At 33.4% G+C, this 16,491-nt stretch overlaps 2 protein-coding genes across 2 annotated transcripts in view; both read right to left on the bottom strand.

The window, feature by feature from the left end:
- Positions 1–11,087: 11,087 nt before the first annotated feature.
- LOC142350016 (glyoxalase domain-containing protein 4-like) lies at positions 11,088–13,832 on the bottom strand. Its single transcript, XM_075401911.1, has 4 exons — positions 13,656–13,832; positions 13,131–13,360; positions 12,078–12,191; positions 11,088–11,703 (listed from the first exon to the last, which is right to left on the bottom strand). Exons 1-4 carry the CDS (start codon positions 13,792–13,794, stop codon positions 11,554–11,556), a joined length of 633 nt encoding a protein of 210 aa, XP_075258026.1. The 5' UTR covers positions 13,795–13,832; the 3' UTR covers positions 11,088–11,553.
- A 121-nt stretch (positions 13,833–13,953) lies between these two features.
- The window catches only part of LOC142349092 (AP-5 complex subunit mu-1-like), a 49,496-nt gene continuing 46,958 nt past the window's right edge, over positions 13,954–16,491 (bottom strand). The window contains exon 9 of the mRNA XM_075400505.1: positions 13,954–13,968. Coding sequence (XP_075256620.1) covers positions 13,954–13,968 — 15 coding nt within the window. The remainder of the gene's footprint in view (positions 13,969–16,491) is intronic.

Here is a 16,491-nt window from a genome sequence, read left to right as displayed (position 1 = left end):
CTTATCACCAACTTTTTGTATTCTACATTCTTGTACAGCCCTTTCTTTATTATACATAATGCGTTATAATACTCGTTATGTTTAGCATTATTACAATTCTTTATTCCTTTCTCTTTAGTATTCTTAGGATAATCTTTGAAGCTATATGTCTTTGGTGATTGGGCTATAAACTCTTCTATTATTCTACTTCCCAATTCATGTTTGAATTAACCTGGAATTTTATTATTAGTTTTGATTGGATGTTCTAAATTAGACAGATCCATATGTTCATTATCGACATTACCCTCGCTAAAGCTTACTACAAAACTCAATATCCAAATAATGGAGTTGTAGATCTTTGAGTGATGGTTGAAGAAAATTATACAATACATCATACATGTATAATTTACTTAATTCTAATGTAGTAACACCCACATATACTGGAGAATCATATTCTATTCTTTTCTTTATTTGTTCAATTTGGCTATAATCCTTATATCTAGTTATTTTTTTAAATGTTGGATTACATATACTTTTCATTATCTTTTCTTCATCGTGTAAGAACTTACTTTTAAGGAAGTGTAGAATATTCATGCACATTCTTCCATATAGTGAGTTGTTCAATAATTTCCTTACATTCTTTTCCGCTTCAGTTTTAGCTGTTGCTCATTTATTAGTATTTTTTCTGGAAAATAGTCTCTACCTATGTAATCTTGTTTAAATTTATTTAATCTATGAATTTTAGTTAATGATACACCCAACTTAACATAGAACTTTAACATCCTATAAGGAACCATATATTTTGTTTTGTTGTTTTGATCTAAAATTAATTTCTCTGATCTTGCCTTGCTTCCATCTCTATCTCTATAACCTAATTCATTATTTTTTATCTTTTTTATATGGCATTAGAGCTAACTGTTCTGTTCTCTCTTTACAACTATTAGTATAATTATTATCACAAACTATATAGTAACCATGATCACTATCATCTGGAGTATTTAGTATAACATCTATAGATGTGTCAGAGTCTTAGAATTAGGTCCCCTGGTACTTGAAATCCTTATAAGGTAGCTTCTGCATCATTACATAGCCGTATAGGTTCTTTGCGTCTATGTACCATATTGTCCTGTTTTTACTACTAGCATTAGCATTAACATTAGCATTAACATTATCACTAGCATTAGAATTAGCATTATTAATATATCTATCACCCATTATATCACATATACCACCTCTCTTTGCTTCAACAAAATCATCTAGCATTTGTTTATCTTGTAATGTATCTAATGTAACACCACTTGACATTAACCAACAATCAAAACTATAACCTGATAGACTTTTATAGTGTAGAGGGTTGAGACCGATTTCTTCCATACTTAATTTAACATATTCATTAATGCAGTATTCTAATATTTCCACATCATTCTGTAAATTCTCTTTAGTTAGATCTTCATCAGTTTTAAGATTGTTGTCTTTATTAAAGTTATCGACTTCTTCTTGTGTTGGTAATTTATTAGATAGTGAGGATTTGAAGTCTTCTATATTTAGATTACCTATAAGATTATTATACGATTTCGTCGTGGTGCCCAAGTCATCTAAACCAAAGTATTCATATGGATATAGTGTTTTAGGTTTATACCCGTATATCTTTGCCATTTGATCTAGAGGCATAGCTAAGAAGTTATAACTATCTAAGAATTTAAGACAATCAATACTAAACACCTTAGACTTACCAGCAGCTAGTGGTATGCTATCTAATTTTCTTTTATAATTATTCTGTTTAAGAAGTTCACTATATAGTAGATTGAAATCATAACCGGAGCCATTATGGAATATTACAGGAATGAAGTTTTGTTGTTTGTATCTTAGATTACACATTCTCCATGCTGGTCCTCTATATTTACCAATTTCATGGCAGTGATTTCTTATTTCATTCATACATGTTTTGCTGCAAATGTGGCGAGTGTTATTGGTTTCATGATATAATTTATCTCCTTCTGTAAATACAATCTTTTCATTATGCTGGAAATTATTCTCTGTTTCTATTTTTAATAGATCTCCAGCAAATCTTTTGATACAGTCCAAACCAAAGTACTGTTTTGATTTACCTTGCCAGATGTAACCCACGGCTATTGGAATATGTTCAGCTATTACATATTTGCAATAATTAGATGAGACGTTTACAATGCAACATTTTATAACAGCAGTTTTAATATTTTTTATATTCTGGCGCTTATGTTCATTTATAAAACTAATATGTTTTTCTTAGGATAAACAATCTCTGGTTTGAAAGAGTGACTACATACGCGATTGTCGTATTTAATTTGAGATTTAAACCAATATTTACATCTATCACAGTAATAGAATTTATGATTCATTTTATGCGGTCGATCTAACAGGGTTTCTAGGTTTTTAATTAGAGCACAGTGTTCTTTTTGTCCATTGCCCCAAACCAATTCTCTCTCATCCTTTCTGTCTTTTTTAAAATCATCCACCGATTGAAACAATTCTACTTTACCATCACCACAAGATGTGTATATCCAAATATTAATATTGTACAATTTTTGTATTCTTAAAATATAGCCGAAGTCATCTTCATGTTTTTGTCTTGGTATAATTAGATTATTCACATATTTACTTTCGCGTGTTGAATGGTCCATGGCAGGATGTAGCCAAGCACTAATAGTTAGTTGCAAGCAATTGCATGTGGAATTGCGTATATTTAATATTGGTTTAGAGTTTTTAAGATCGGGAGGTAAATCTATATAACTACCAATAGATGCTTTAGTTGGTTCAATATTTATCTGAACACTTCTTAATCCGAGAAACTCAAAGTCATAGCCATAACCTTCATATATTTCTTTTTTCAAAGTTTAGCCATTGTTTGAAGTCTCCATTTTCATATGTTGTTATATTAATAATATAGTCAGTGTTGAAAAATATTTTAGTAGTTTTAACTTCATCTTTGGTTCTCTTCTTATAATCACACTCGGTTGCGATCTTATATCTAAAACTCTTAACTTTTCTTAACTGGTAGCAGCTTTTAATGTCATCTAAAGAATTATTAACAGCTTCATCTATATCGTCGATGTAGTTTCCAGCTTTATCAGTAATATAAAATTCTTTCATGATCTGGCTAGAGTTTAAATCGAAGTATTCTGTGTTTTCTAGATACTTGCGATTATGGCTATATGAGTGAGTAGCTAAGGCTATTTTATTTCTAAATTCTGCAAGAAATTCTTTACATTCAAACCTAATTCTGCTGTAGATATTATGGCTCAGCATGGCCTCCGGCCCATCTTCGGTTTTAGTTTTAGCTTTAGTAGCGGGTTTAGTTTTAATAATATCTTTGGTGTTATCTTTAGGTATACTCTCGGTTTGGGGAACCAAGGGCGAAGCCCCTTTAGATTTAATCTCAGTTTGGGGTTCACTCTCAATTTAAGGTATACTCTCAGTTTGAGGCTTACTCTCAATTTTGGGTTTAAGTCTGAGTTAATAATATTCTACTTTTGAGTCATACACTCTCTCCAAGTTTTTAGGTATTGGGGCTTCATCAGGAAACCTGTTTGGCAGATCATCAGAACCAAATATTTTATCTAACAATTCTTTATGTTTAGAATCATATGATTGATGCCTGTATAAATCCTTCTTTGTTTCAAAGGATAAATCACAGAAGTCGCAGAAGTTTATATTACTGTTAGTTGAGTGAGACATGGTGTATTTTATTATGAAAAATTTTGGAAAAAATATTTTTTCGAAAATGAAAAAGGAAGAGTGATAGGTGTAGAAATAAGCATTGGAAAGATTGTTGTAATGATTGCAAAGAGTTAGAAAATTGTTGTTATATATGCAAGGATATAGTTAAAGTAAAAGATTATATCAAACATTTAGAAAAATTTTATGTTAATCCGGACCAATATCTAGAGTGTAATATGTGTTAAATTTATAAGCATATTTCTTTCTTTAGGTTTAGAAATGGTAGATGCAGACTGTGCATCTATCTTAACAGATATAGATTCGGTCATACTAGAAATCAGTTCAGAGAGCATGTTTATGAATATAATATCCGCGGAGCGGTTTGGCGTGCCACGGACGGAGGGATCCCTTCGCGGACCGGCGAAGCCGTTTCACGGATAGTTTTGGCGGGTTCCACTTGATTTATATCTATTGTATCTTTGCACAAGAGAGCGGGTTATAAGGCATAATTTTGACTTTTGGAAAGAATATGTAATACTAGCTTTAGTAAAATATATTTAGTTTTTCTCCCCGAATCTGGCGAATAATAAAGCGAAATTTCCGACTTTGCCATAATATCATTAACAGCTGTGAATTTTGCACTGAAGTCCTAGAATTTCTACTTGAAGTCTTATTCGGAAGAAAAGGCGAAATTCATTACTAAATTGCATCAGATTCTTTACAATTGGTTAGGATTCAATCTGTTGTCTGTTAAGAATATTTAACAAAATTTTCGCATAGGAATAGTCAGTTAATCTTGATGGCTTCAGTGAAGCCTAAGCATAAGTCTAGTTCGATATTGAAGTTATTGAAATCAATAGAGAGACTTCCAAATGTTAAAGTTAGAAAAAATTTTATTATTGCTAAGAATATTTAACAAAATTTTCGCATAGGAATAGTCAGTTAATCTTGATGGCTTCAGTGAAGCCTAAGCATAAGTCTAGTTCGATATTGAAGTTATTGAAATCAATAGAGAGACTTCCAAATGTTAAAGTTAGAAAAAATTTTATTATTGCTATTAGTTTTTCAATCTTGTAAAACCACCTGTTTAACAACTGCTAAATGTGGCAGGTTGAAACTTTGCATAGTTATAGCCAATTTATAGGACTACAGTTTGTAGGAACGGGAATTCCTAAATTCGGTTTATAAATTGAATTAACAACAAAATTCGAGCAAAAAAAAATTTTTTTGTAGGGGGATGTTAGTATTAGAGGATATCAATATTAATAATAAATATATTTCTCAATAACCAATGATTTTTTTTATCATTTAGGAAAACTGTAATCCTGTCATGCACCTAGATTGAAGCTGACTATCCTTCTTGAGCTCTGCTAAGAACATTGTTAGAAATATTCTTACTAACTAGTAGAGTTCTGTTTTTGTTTGTTTGTTTGTTCGTTTCGCCATTGGTATACATTTGTTCATCAAATGATGAGAACTATATAAAATTTTTGCTTGTTTTTGTAGAGAAGTGGAAGTCACGATGAATACCCAAAAAGTGCCGTGGAGAAAAAAGGTCCACTCATGGAGAATTATTCTAGAACGTTCTTTTTCTAGAATTTTTGGACATGATTTTTAACTTAAAATTAGTTATTATTACCCAATTAATTACCTGTATTAAAGTAAAACAATAATTAAATCCTTCTATTGAATAGAATGCTTTGTATAATCTATTAAAAATTAAATAAAATTGCAAGCTAATATTTAAATATGTCTCATTTTCGATATTTTCACTCGTTTAATATCATTCTGCTAATGGCGATGGTCATTTCTGTTAATGGAGGCGGCCATTTTAGCATGACATGCACTTTTCCTTTTCATCATTTTTTGAACTATTTGTAGATTGAGCAAAGTAAGCGCGTATTGTGTAAAGTTTTGCTTAAGGTAGTGGATAAAACAGGGGTTCCAGTCAGCAGACGGCTTGGCCCATTTCCCGAGTTTGCGAGGGGTGATGAGCCCAAGCTGGCTGGTGGCTGGAACCCCTGTTTTATCCACTACTAACTAGTTTTTAATAAATTTAAAAAAAAATCAATGTGTCCCCAGATCTTATTTATTTGAATTGAAAGCATCCTCAAAATCCGCAAACTGACAAATTTAAAGTGTTAAAATAATTCTTTTGTGCAACTTAGACGCATTAACGGTCACATCGGATTTTTGTTTGAGAAAAATTGTGACCTCAATTTTATTTTAGAAACAAAAAAATGGAACACATTTATTGAAGATTTGAGCCAAAAAGCAAACACTGCAAAAAGTTTGTAGCAAACAAAAAGTATATAATCCTCAAGCTGCCTTAAGTTTAATTAACATCTTTTCTCTAACATTGTTTTCTCCTGGAATCTGGATCCTTCGCAAATAACCGTTTGAAATGTAATTTCAATGTTTTCTTTTGTTAGAAACCTTCTTATAAAATTTTTTTCATTAGTATTGAAGCGTGATACCTTTTTGAAATTGAACCCTGACAACCATGCCACATTTAATGGAGTTGAAAGCTTTTATCAAAATTGAAGCAAATTGAAAACGTTTTAGTCTGATTGTTAAGATAGTTACTTCGTAGAAAAACGCCATAATCGAAACTGCTTTACCCATTTTAAACTATTCCCGTTTTCTGCCAAATCCCTTTATTCTCCTTAAGACGGCTCTTAATGGTTATACGTTTCTTTTGTTAGATACCCAAATAATAGCAAATTTTTTCGTTTAATTGAAAAACTTTAAAACCTATGGGAAGAATGAAGGGGCAAAAAAATATTAAAAAGTGAAACTTTCGTTTACCTCAAAAAAACAAAAAAGAAATATCTCATCAAAAATGGTTGAAGATTTTTTAATTCTATTATTTTATATTTTGCAAATCTATCTCTTTTAAAGGTTGTTTGAACAAAATATCGGTAAAAGAAAAAAGGGAATCAGATAAGTTTTTAACCCCTATATAAAAATTGAAGGCTGGAATAAAAACAAGATGTTCAACTGTTTGCTACTTTGGTTTTCAAACAATTAAAAATATCGGCCGTAAATCGTACAATATAAAATATGGTTTTATCAGGATTCTTCAATAACTATCTATTTAGGTAAGGTTTCTCGTCAGAAAATTCACCAAAAAAACTCTATTGCCTCTTTGAACTCAAAAAACTGAAAACACAAATTGCATTCAAGAAAATATTAGCTGATTGTCTGTGATGTTATTTTCAAATAATTTTAATTGTATAAGTACAAGACATCTGAGTATTCAAGATCATACGAGTTCTTTTCGCTACCATAATTTCCCTCAAAGAACAGGTGTTAAATTCGACTAAATATATCATGATGAGTATCTAAGAACATGGATCTAAGTTTTCATAACGGTTTTCTTTTTGCGATGCTGAAAAATAATATGGAACGAAGTGTTTTATCATTTAGGAATTTCTTTCTGTTAGACTCTGAAAACGTTTAATTTTTTGTTATCGTGCGGTACCTTGTTTTGGACTGTTTTTATTAGTTGTGAAATCTGTTGTTGTTTACAACTTCGTAATTTTTTGGGAGCTTATATCAAATTTACATTGACGAAGTTGATATGTTTATTCGTAACAAAATGTCAAAAATTTGTTAGTTAGTTCAGATTTGGGAGTAAAAATATTTAAGTTTTTTCTTCTCTGGAAAACCTGCATTTTTTCAATATCTTGTAAAACGTTTATATGCAATAAAATGATTTTGATTTCGCTATCTTTTAGCAATAACTCTTGTTTTTAATGTTTTTGTGAGCTTTCCTTAAAAAAAGACATTGAGCTTTGAAATTTTTGATTTTGAAATCCTTTCTATTCCTTTAACATCAATGACGACACTGTTTGCATTGATGCATTGGTTTTCTTTCATTTTTTTGTATTAAACAGGAAAAGTCAGTCAAAAATTTAGTGTTTTCGAAAAAATTGCCGTTTTGTTTGAAAAATATTTGGAAAAAAATGAACAATAATGCAAAATTTGGTATCAAAAGTTAAAACCTATTTCTTCTAATTATTGAAAACGCTTCCTTTTTCGCTATTTTTGGAGTCAGTAGCAAGCTAAAACTGTATTTAAAAATAAAAATCCAGTTAGTACCGAAGAACAATCGAGAGCCGCGTTGGGGTTGCGGTGTATACTCCAGAATTTTGAAGTGGCTTTCACGTGCATTCTTCACGAGTCACTACTGACAGCCCTACTGTCGATAAAATTTGTATGAGAATTGACATTCTTTTTTGTGCACAATTTGATATTTTTATATATGGTTCTTAATTGATGTCGATTGTTTTCACATACCAATTCTAAGCTTAGTTGAAATTAAGGAAAACTCAAACTCAGTAATAAACATGGTAAGATTGAAGAATTTTTCTGTAAAACAGGTATACTCAACTGCATCACGCACTAATAGTTTTATTGATGTCCAAGAAAGACCACTCTTTAACTCCCGATTGAAACTACTAATTTCCCATTTTCATCTTTGTATCATCAATTTGGAGATAATGTGCAATTTGCCGCTTCAAATGAGCTACATGATCTGCGGACAATGTCTCAGGTATGCGTTCAGAGCCCTAAACGACGAACTCGCTTTCTTCACCGTTACTTTCTTTGGAAACTAAAACAAATAGCCGAGGACTCCTGAACTACCTCAGAATATCAATTCACTTTGCCTTTAGCCAACTCGACACTAAACAACTTAAGCTCTTTACTTACTTACATTAGTCTTTTTGAATCGAAATAACGAAAAAAGACACATTTATTTAAAGGGAAGATTGTATGATGAGATGAGCGAGATAAGCATTAAACTATGGAAAACAACATATAGGTTACGTGACTTTGATGAAGTGACCTTAGCAGAAGTCTCATAATCCTATTTAAAACAATAACCAAGTTTCAGATCTGGCACTACACATAGGAAAAACTGGCATTACAGAGCTGAAGCGTTTTAAAACTTACAGGTACGTATCGATTTCAAATGAGCACCTAAAGGAGCAAAATAGTTGAGCGGAAACCAATTGTGTCAGGAAGCTTTGGCAAAAAAAATGAAAGAATCAACTTAAAACCTTGATAACTTAAACGTACCCAGCAGATTGCCGGAAAATAGCCGCCGTTGATTCCCGTAACCAAGAATGAGATTGAAAGAAGAGAAAAAACTAATGAAAAAAATGATTTTTGTACACAAACAATTTTGAAGTACGAACTATTTTGATGTCATTTTGGAGATGAACATACTACTGTTTCGTAGTGAGACAACAAAGGGGCTAGTATCAATACTAATAAGCATTAGAGATAGTAACGAAGAACAAATTTCGAGTAACGGCCCTTATGGGCTTTATCCGGTTTCTGTTTCTGATTTCGTTTATTGATACTGACTCTATTCATTTTGAATTGCTTTGCTGAGCAACCGCTGTCTAAAAGCTAGCATAGAGAAGTCAAAAATATTTCACGCAATATGTTGAACAAACTGTGAACTAAGGTAAAGCGACAAAAAAAATTAGTGCGACGAAGTAAAAGAACATAGCCGGAAGAATTCCGGAAAAGACTTGAATATAAATTCGACAAAAAACAACCTGTCAAATTTTTAGTGTCTGATCGCAGTGAACAATAAAGAAGAGATAAAGAAGAATATCTTAATTTGATTTAAAAACAAAACAAAATTTAAGTAAAGAGTAATTTAAGCTACAAAAACAAAAATTCAATTAATTTTGCAATTTGTACAAATACCAAAAAGGAAAACAAGATTTCAAGTAATCGCGACAATTTAATCGCTCATACACATTTTACAAGCCGAAAAAAGCACAAAAACATCTCTTTCGCAATTTTTTCTGTCAAAATTCAGAGAAATAAACTGCTTGGTACCAAAGCACCTGTTTCTAATTTGTAAAAGAAACTGTCCACGAGCATTAAACTTACATTCAGTGACAAGTAAAAGCAATACAGTACAATAATAGGCAAGAAATCGCTAAAATAGCCTTAATGCTGGAGATTTAGTTCAAAACCCTTCAAATTAGCGTAAAACTCCCTTTAATTACCAAAATAATCGAAACGCTATCAAAACAACCCTAAACTATAACTGTAGTCTGAAATAGCCTCTTAGACAACAAAAAAATAGCAAAACATAGCTGGCAGACTGCCAGAAAATAGCCGCAATAGCTTCGTAGATCTGCAGTCTCAAAAAAATCAGTAAAAAGACATACCAAATTTTTTTTCCATTGAAGGCTGATATAATATTTCGATTAAAAATCTGTATAAGTTTTTGCTGCTTCTATTAGCTGCTCTCAAATAACCTTCACTTAGAGTGACACACAACCATTTGACCTTATCTCTTTGAATTAAAGAAAATAAAAGTCAATTTCAATGTGAGGAAGTCATTTTTGAGAGTGAGATAAGTCAAGTGTGACCAAAAATTTAATCACGCGAATCAACAAAAAACTCGCTTCACTAAGAGCGAAAAATGACGTAATATACGCATTTCAGTTGAAATTGTATGAACGAATGAGCAAAAAGCAGATTTGAAGTGGTTGTGACGTCATATGGTCGTAACAAAAATCGTGACGACGAAATAAAAAAAAAACATAACAGGACAAGTCCTGACGTACAATTGAAAGAATTTTCAATGACTAAACAGAAAACTAGACCTTGAACGGACTATGAATGGATTGGGAAAACGACTTAGAAAAAATCCGATCCAAAAAATCGAAAAAACAGTAAAAATCAAAGTGAAATTGCCGCATGTGAACAAAAAACCACTAGCGAGAAAGCGAATTTTTGTTCAAACACCGTTTTCTCAATCTACTTTAAATTTAAAGCGAAAAAATTTCACGCCACAAAAGCACTCGCTTTTTCGCTCCACTTCCTGTTTCGGCGTGACCAAAATCACTACTCCAATTTGTTTTCAAAAATCATGAAAATGTGTGAACAAATCTTAAAAAAAGACAGCGCCCCAATACAATTCAAATTTTTTGAATTGTAATCAAATTCTTTGAATTGTAAAAAACAAGAGAAGGCCAATAATAGCCCCAGCTATCGCTGTGCGGCTATTAAAAACGCTTGAAAAAGCACGTGAACACAAAAAAATTGCTCGCTTATCGAAAACTTTTTCACACCTACATTTCTCGCTCTGTTTCAAAAGAAGGTATGAACAAAAGAACCTCTCTCTCTCTCTCTCTCTCTCTCTCTCTCTCTCTCTCTCTCTCTCTTCTCCACTCTTGGAATTTGTTCACTGTAACAACTTTATTCACTCCCTGAACTTCCGGTTTTCTTTCTCGCTCACTTAAAAAACAGAAAACCATAAAGCCTCTTTGAGTCTCAAAAGATAACAGCGCTATAATAGCCGGCTGAGAAGCTGAGGCAGCTATTAATTAATCAACTTGATACCTTCATAGCCTAATTTCCTGCTATAAGACGTCTAATATTAACCGTAAATTAACAATAATTTCAGACAATTAAGTATAAAACAGCTTTTTAAGTAAAATTAAGCGCTGACTTATCTTAGCCACTAATAAGCTTGTTGACATATTTAAGCTGGCTCTACAGTTGCATTTCACGATGAAAATAATCACGTGTAGCACCAACAGGGAACAAACGCAGAAAGCTACTGCTCTAAAATGAAGTATGTTACGCCAAAACTCGCAGGTATAGGCTACGTGACTATGATGTGAAGTCAGTGAGAAAACCTGGCATTAGTTAAGAACCGCGCACCGGTTCAACAAAGCCAGAATTTCAAAGTGACTTGAGAAAGAGCCACGTAAACTTGATAGAAACACGAACTTGCAATTTCGAAATCTGACACTGTATATAGAAAAATCTGGCATTGAACTTCCGTGTTTCAAGTAAACCCCCCCCCGCCCAGTTGCAGTTTACGAGTGAATGATCCTATTTAGCATCCATAGCTGCCATTCGTTTGATCCACTCATCCGACTTGTCTTTGTCCATGGCCTCATTAATACATTTGTCAGCATCTGACTGTACTTGAGAGAGATCTCGGAAACCCTCATCACCCACAAAGCAAATCTCGTGCCCATCCTGAAAAACATACCACTTATTTATTCAATGATTACTTTTAACAAATTTAATTAGGTAGTTGTGTAACATGCTTCAAATAGGAAAATTTAATTAGATAAACAAGATTGCAAAAAAAACAGGCAGAGTTCTGTAAAATCAAGATGTCGCTAATTACAATCTTTGGTCGCTATGATTCTAAAGCCATGTTTTCGCTGAACTAGAACTAGCTTGAAAAATCGACATTGGACCAACTAATCTGTTTTGTGACTTCGCGGTTTTGAAGTCAATGTTTTGCTCAGTCAATCCTTTTGGCTAAGCTAGTTGTTATTTCCAACATTGAACAGACACTTAAAACAAGAAATCTCAAAGTGATATTTTGAAGTGGTTTTACTTACTGGATCAGCTAAAATGACGACTCTGACTGTGGCTTTTCCTGGAGTGTCCAAACTAACAAAGGGGGTCAATACTGTGTAGTTGTTCTCTTTCGATTTCACCTCCATCGGCTCTACCTGATAACCAAAAATAACTAGGATAACAATAGCTACACATATCAACTCTTTAAAGTAGAGCATAGCCGACAGATTAGCGGACAATAGCCACACTTGACCCCCACTCACCGACGGTGGGATTGAAACGGGTAAAGGAAAGAAAAACACCATTATCTGCTAAAATAGTTAAGAGCTTCGAGGACTCGACCCTACTATATCCAGAACCGCAGCCAGGCCGTCACCGTTGCACCCAACTCCGCTACAAATCAACTTTTCTAGCGTGGCATACAAAAAGCTGCGTCATTACATCTTATGGACTGTCTTCAAGCCTCTGCTTTATCAGTTTAACTCTCTTCTTTTTTTCTCTTTTGACCGTATTCCCTACATTAGCATAAGTCGTTATTTGTGTAAAAAGGAAAGACGTGAACGAAATGTAAAGACAATTGAAAAAACAGCCGAAAGAATTCCTAACAAGAGTCGAAGTAGAAACCTGACAACTAACTGACGTCACTAGATTCAAACTAAAAATCAAGAAATCAGTCAGCATAAAAGATGCACAGTACCAAAATAGTTTATTAACAAAATAAATTGGAGAATTTCCGCGAAAGAAATAGCAGAATTTCTTTTCGATTGTATCACAGTTTCTACTGTTCAATATTGCGCAAGAATGAAAAAGCAGCAATCCAGCGACAAAAACACCAAGAGACTCATAGCAGCAATCCAGCGACAAAAATGCCAGGAGAAGACCATTTAAAAAAAGGAAATATCAAAAAAATAGCGTGAAAAAAACTTTTCTCGACGTTCCAATCAGCACCCATCCAAGAAACTACGAATCCTGATCTCAAACTCTTTCAAGGTCGCAATAAGTTTATTGAGAGGTTTGGCTTCAAATGTCTTAATTATCGGTTAAAGTAGAGCACTATTTAGAAAGAAGTGAAAAAAAAATAAATAACTGTCTACCTGGTCCTCAGGAACAGAGAAAGCAATCCGGCCATAAGCAGTAGCATGTTCAACAGACTCCCCCTCCTCCATCTGAACTAGTCTGAGATAACATTGTGACTCTTGAGAGTAAGTGAGAAGGGCTTCTCGGTTATCAGACCCGGGCACTGGCGTCATTTGCAGAAAGTCCTTCCAGTACTTCAGACTGTTCTCGAGGCTGCTAACAGCAAGACTACACGTTTTAACAGCACCTGAAAAATCAAAAAGTTGCTTGAAAACGAGGAATTTACGAAAAATGTTTTATTCAAGACCAAACCATGCGGCGTCATCTAGAATAAAATGATCGAAGAAGTTTTTGTCCAAGAAGGATTAACAATCAGCGGTAGACATGCTTCGTAACATTTGTAGAAAAAACTCAAATTTTGATGGCTGATTTTTACTGAGATTTCTGACAAACTTTCTGGATGCTTTTTCTGGTTCTACTTTCTTTATGAAAACTTTTGGTTGAGTGCATTCACCGCGAACCCAAATTTCAACATATCCTACCGGCGTCTTTATTTTTTAAAAAGGTCGACGCGTTTGTGACATAGAACTTGTAGCCATCGGGCGACAGCAGACGTAATCCATCCCCAGACAAGTTAGTGAACTCAGTTTTTGGATAATCTGCTTTCAACACCCTGTCCATAAGCGAGTCATCTGCAATGGCCAAGCCCTGAAGTAGAGTTTAAATTCAAGACTGATTTCACTAGGAGGTGTGCTGCATCCAGCACAATTTTCCATGAAAACTAAAAAGGTGTTTCAACAATTTTGCATACTGTATGTCTGGAATATAAATTGCACATCCTTATAATGATGTGTCCTAAAACGGCAAAGGTGATAGCAAAAACGCTGAACTCCAAGTAAACTTAATCAGCACGGTAGAAAAATCCATCATTTGACAGGAAAATATCTTTTAATTTGGACCTTAAAAACAACAAAAAATAATCTAAGCTGGCGTCTGGAGTGTACAGATTATGAAAAAATATATGTTCATTTTTGATACAAATTCGATATCAATAACAAAATGTTCTAAAATCACAGTTTTAGCGATATTTTTCCAGAACGTTAAAACAAAAACAAAAAGGAAGTACATACTGGTTATAATTTCTATCTCCATTGAATAAAATAAAGTGTGCGTGTGCAATGAATTTTTTATTACAAAATAAAATTTATGACTGATAAATAACTTTATGCGTGAAAATTCATTGCACATACTCACTTTATTTTATTCAGTGGAGATACAACTTATAACCAGTAAGTGGCTCTTTTTGTTTTAACGTAATGAAAAATATAGTTAAAACTGTGATTTGTGTTTTTTGTTATTGATATCAAAATTTTATCAAAATTGAATATCGAATTTTTCATAATCTCTCCTCTCTTACCGCTGCCAGTAAAATATACACACTACTAACAAAAACATAGGTAAATTTTTACGTTTCCAAATTTATCTTTTTGTTACTTGGTTCCTCGGAGATTTTCACAAGTGGTGTATGTTTCCTCTTTAAGCTTAGTGTAAACCGCTATTGAACATGTATTTATTAATGTTGACTTTTTCTAAACTAGTTCTATAAAATATGTTTTTTATGTTTTCAAAATTGGTGCGATGTAAGGTTAAATGCTTTTTTGTGAGTCTTCAGTCGCATTTTTCATTTAGCATTTTTCTAGCCTCACGAACAGCATCTTTGTTCACAAAATCCTATTTAACGTTTGAAATGCTTTTATGTCACCGACATATATGTTTTATACTCATCGACTGTGAGGTTTAAACATGGTTGCGTGAATGATTTTGATCTACGAGAACGACTATAAAATCCAATGAATTGCCTTTAAAACCCTGAATTTCAGGCACCTCAGTAGTTTTACGAATCTCATGCTTAGAGACTAGTAAGTCTCTCAGACAACTTAACGCCATCAAGCTTACCAGTTTATTGTTCCGACCCCTCTTGAAAGGCGAGGAACTATATACTATATACTCAACTGGGTTTCTTTTGTTCAGACAATTTTGACCGATCGAAATATTCATCGTAGAGATTTGTGAGTGGTATCATTAAAAAACCCGTACAGCGTAGAATTTGGAATTCCATGGAACTAGCAGGCCCGCAAAAGCATCGCAAGAAAATCATTTTAAAAAATAGGTTTAAATTTTCGAACCAGCTCTGGCTGTAAGCCATGCTCCTCTGTAAGCCATGCTTTGGTTTAGTATATTACCCCAAGAAACACCAATTTTTTGATTAAAGACTTAATTGGCTGAGCTATCTTGCATATTTAAGTACCGCTAAGACTTGTACAGATAACGAACTTCTACATGTTGGCAGAGCGCAACTCATATAATAAATTAATCTACATGTTTAAGGTGCGGTAAAACGAAGAGCGGATGAGAATTAAATCCTAATTTTTCGAAAACAATCGCAGCCTTCGAGATCACATTTTATACTCCCAAATTACCTATAAAAAACCCACTCCAACACTCAAACACGAACGAACGATTCATCTCCCCCATACTCAAAAGAGCTGCGGCACTTACAGCTGAAAGCCCCGAGGTGATGACATGTGCTGCAAGTGCCGACCAACTGGGAGCGCAAAATCTGGAGATGGAAAGTCCAAACGTGTCCAAGTGAAGGACTTGGCCAATCTACCTCCATCATATTTGGAGGTGAACATTAACAATCTATTACAATAGATGACTTCGTCACATACGACGTAATCTTAAATTCGTGCTTGACCACTTCGTAATGAAACATTTCAAAAAGTTTCAAAAAAATCTCATCTTCAGATCACTTTATTAGAGTTCTGTCAGCTTAAACCAACTCTGCGGCAAATTGTTCGTAGGCTTGGTTTTCAAATGAAGTTCCATACAATTTAAGTACATCAGAAAAGAAGGCTAATAATTGCTTTCGAGAGCAAATAGAAACAGGGCTACAGACGCAAGCAGGTGAATATAACAAGGAAACTGAAAATGACTGCATCAATCAAGCAGCGAAGTCAAATTCTCGAAAAATGAGAGCACTTTTCATTATGACACCATATGACTCAGATTCATGCAAAAAAATTAAGAAAATATCAGTTGCAATTGCTTTAAATTCAGTTGTCTCTTGATTGCTCACGAATGGAGACAAAATTTGATATTTTTAATTATCATTACGTCCTTGGAAAGCAAAGAAAATGTACGATAAACTAAAGCAGTAAACTTTTGCAAAGCTGCCTTGAACTTCTTTTATAACTCAGGATTCTGAGTACACCAAAGTCCCAGAAAGCAAAAATATTCAGAAAGCTTTTTGTGCAAAGGGCAGAGATTAATCTAATCCAGGATAGCACAATTTACTTAGTTATAAAAAGTTTCAAT

The sequence above is a fragment of the Convolutriloba macropyga genome, chromosome 11 (assembly GCF_964194025.1).
Source record: "Convolutriloba macropyga chromosome 11, txConMacr16.3, whole genome shotgun sequence".
In the NCBI taxonomy this organism is placed as follows: Eukaryota; Metazoa; Xenacoelomorpha; order Acoela; family Convolutidae; genus Convolutriloba; species Convolutriloba macropyga.
The sequence above is the reverse complement of the archived record's forward strand: the minus strand, read 5'-3'. Positions and strand labels throughout refer to the sequence as shown.

Excerpts from the sequence above, each read along its gene's own strand:
- LOC142350016 (XM_075401911.1), bottom strand. The coding sequence starts at position 13,794 with ATGGACAGGGTGTTGAAAGCAGATTATCCAAAAACTGAGTTCACTAAC. Across the intron at positions 12,192-13,130 it reads TCTCTGTTCCTGAGGACCAG|GTAGAGCCGATGGAGGTGAA; the intron begins GTAGACAGTTAT and ends TTTGGTTATCAG. Across the intron at positions 11,704-12,077 it reads TCGTCATTTTAGCTGATCCA|GATGGGCACGAGATTTGCTT; the intron begins GTAAGTAAAACC and ends TATGTTTTTCAG.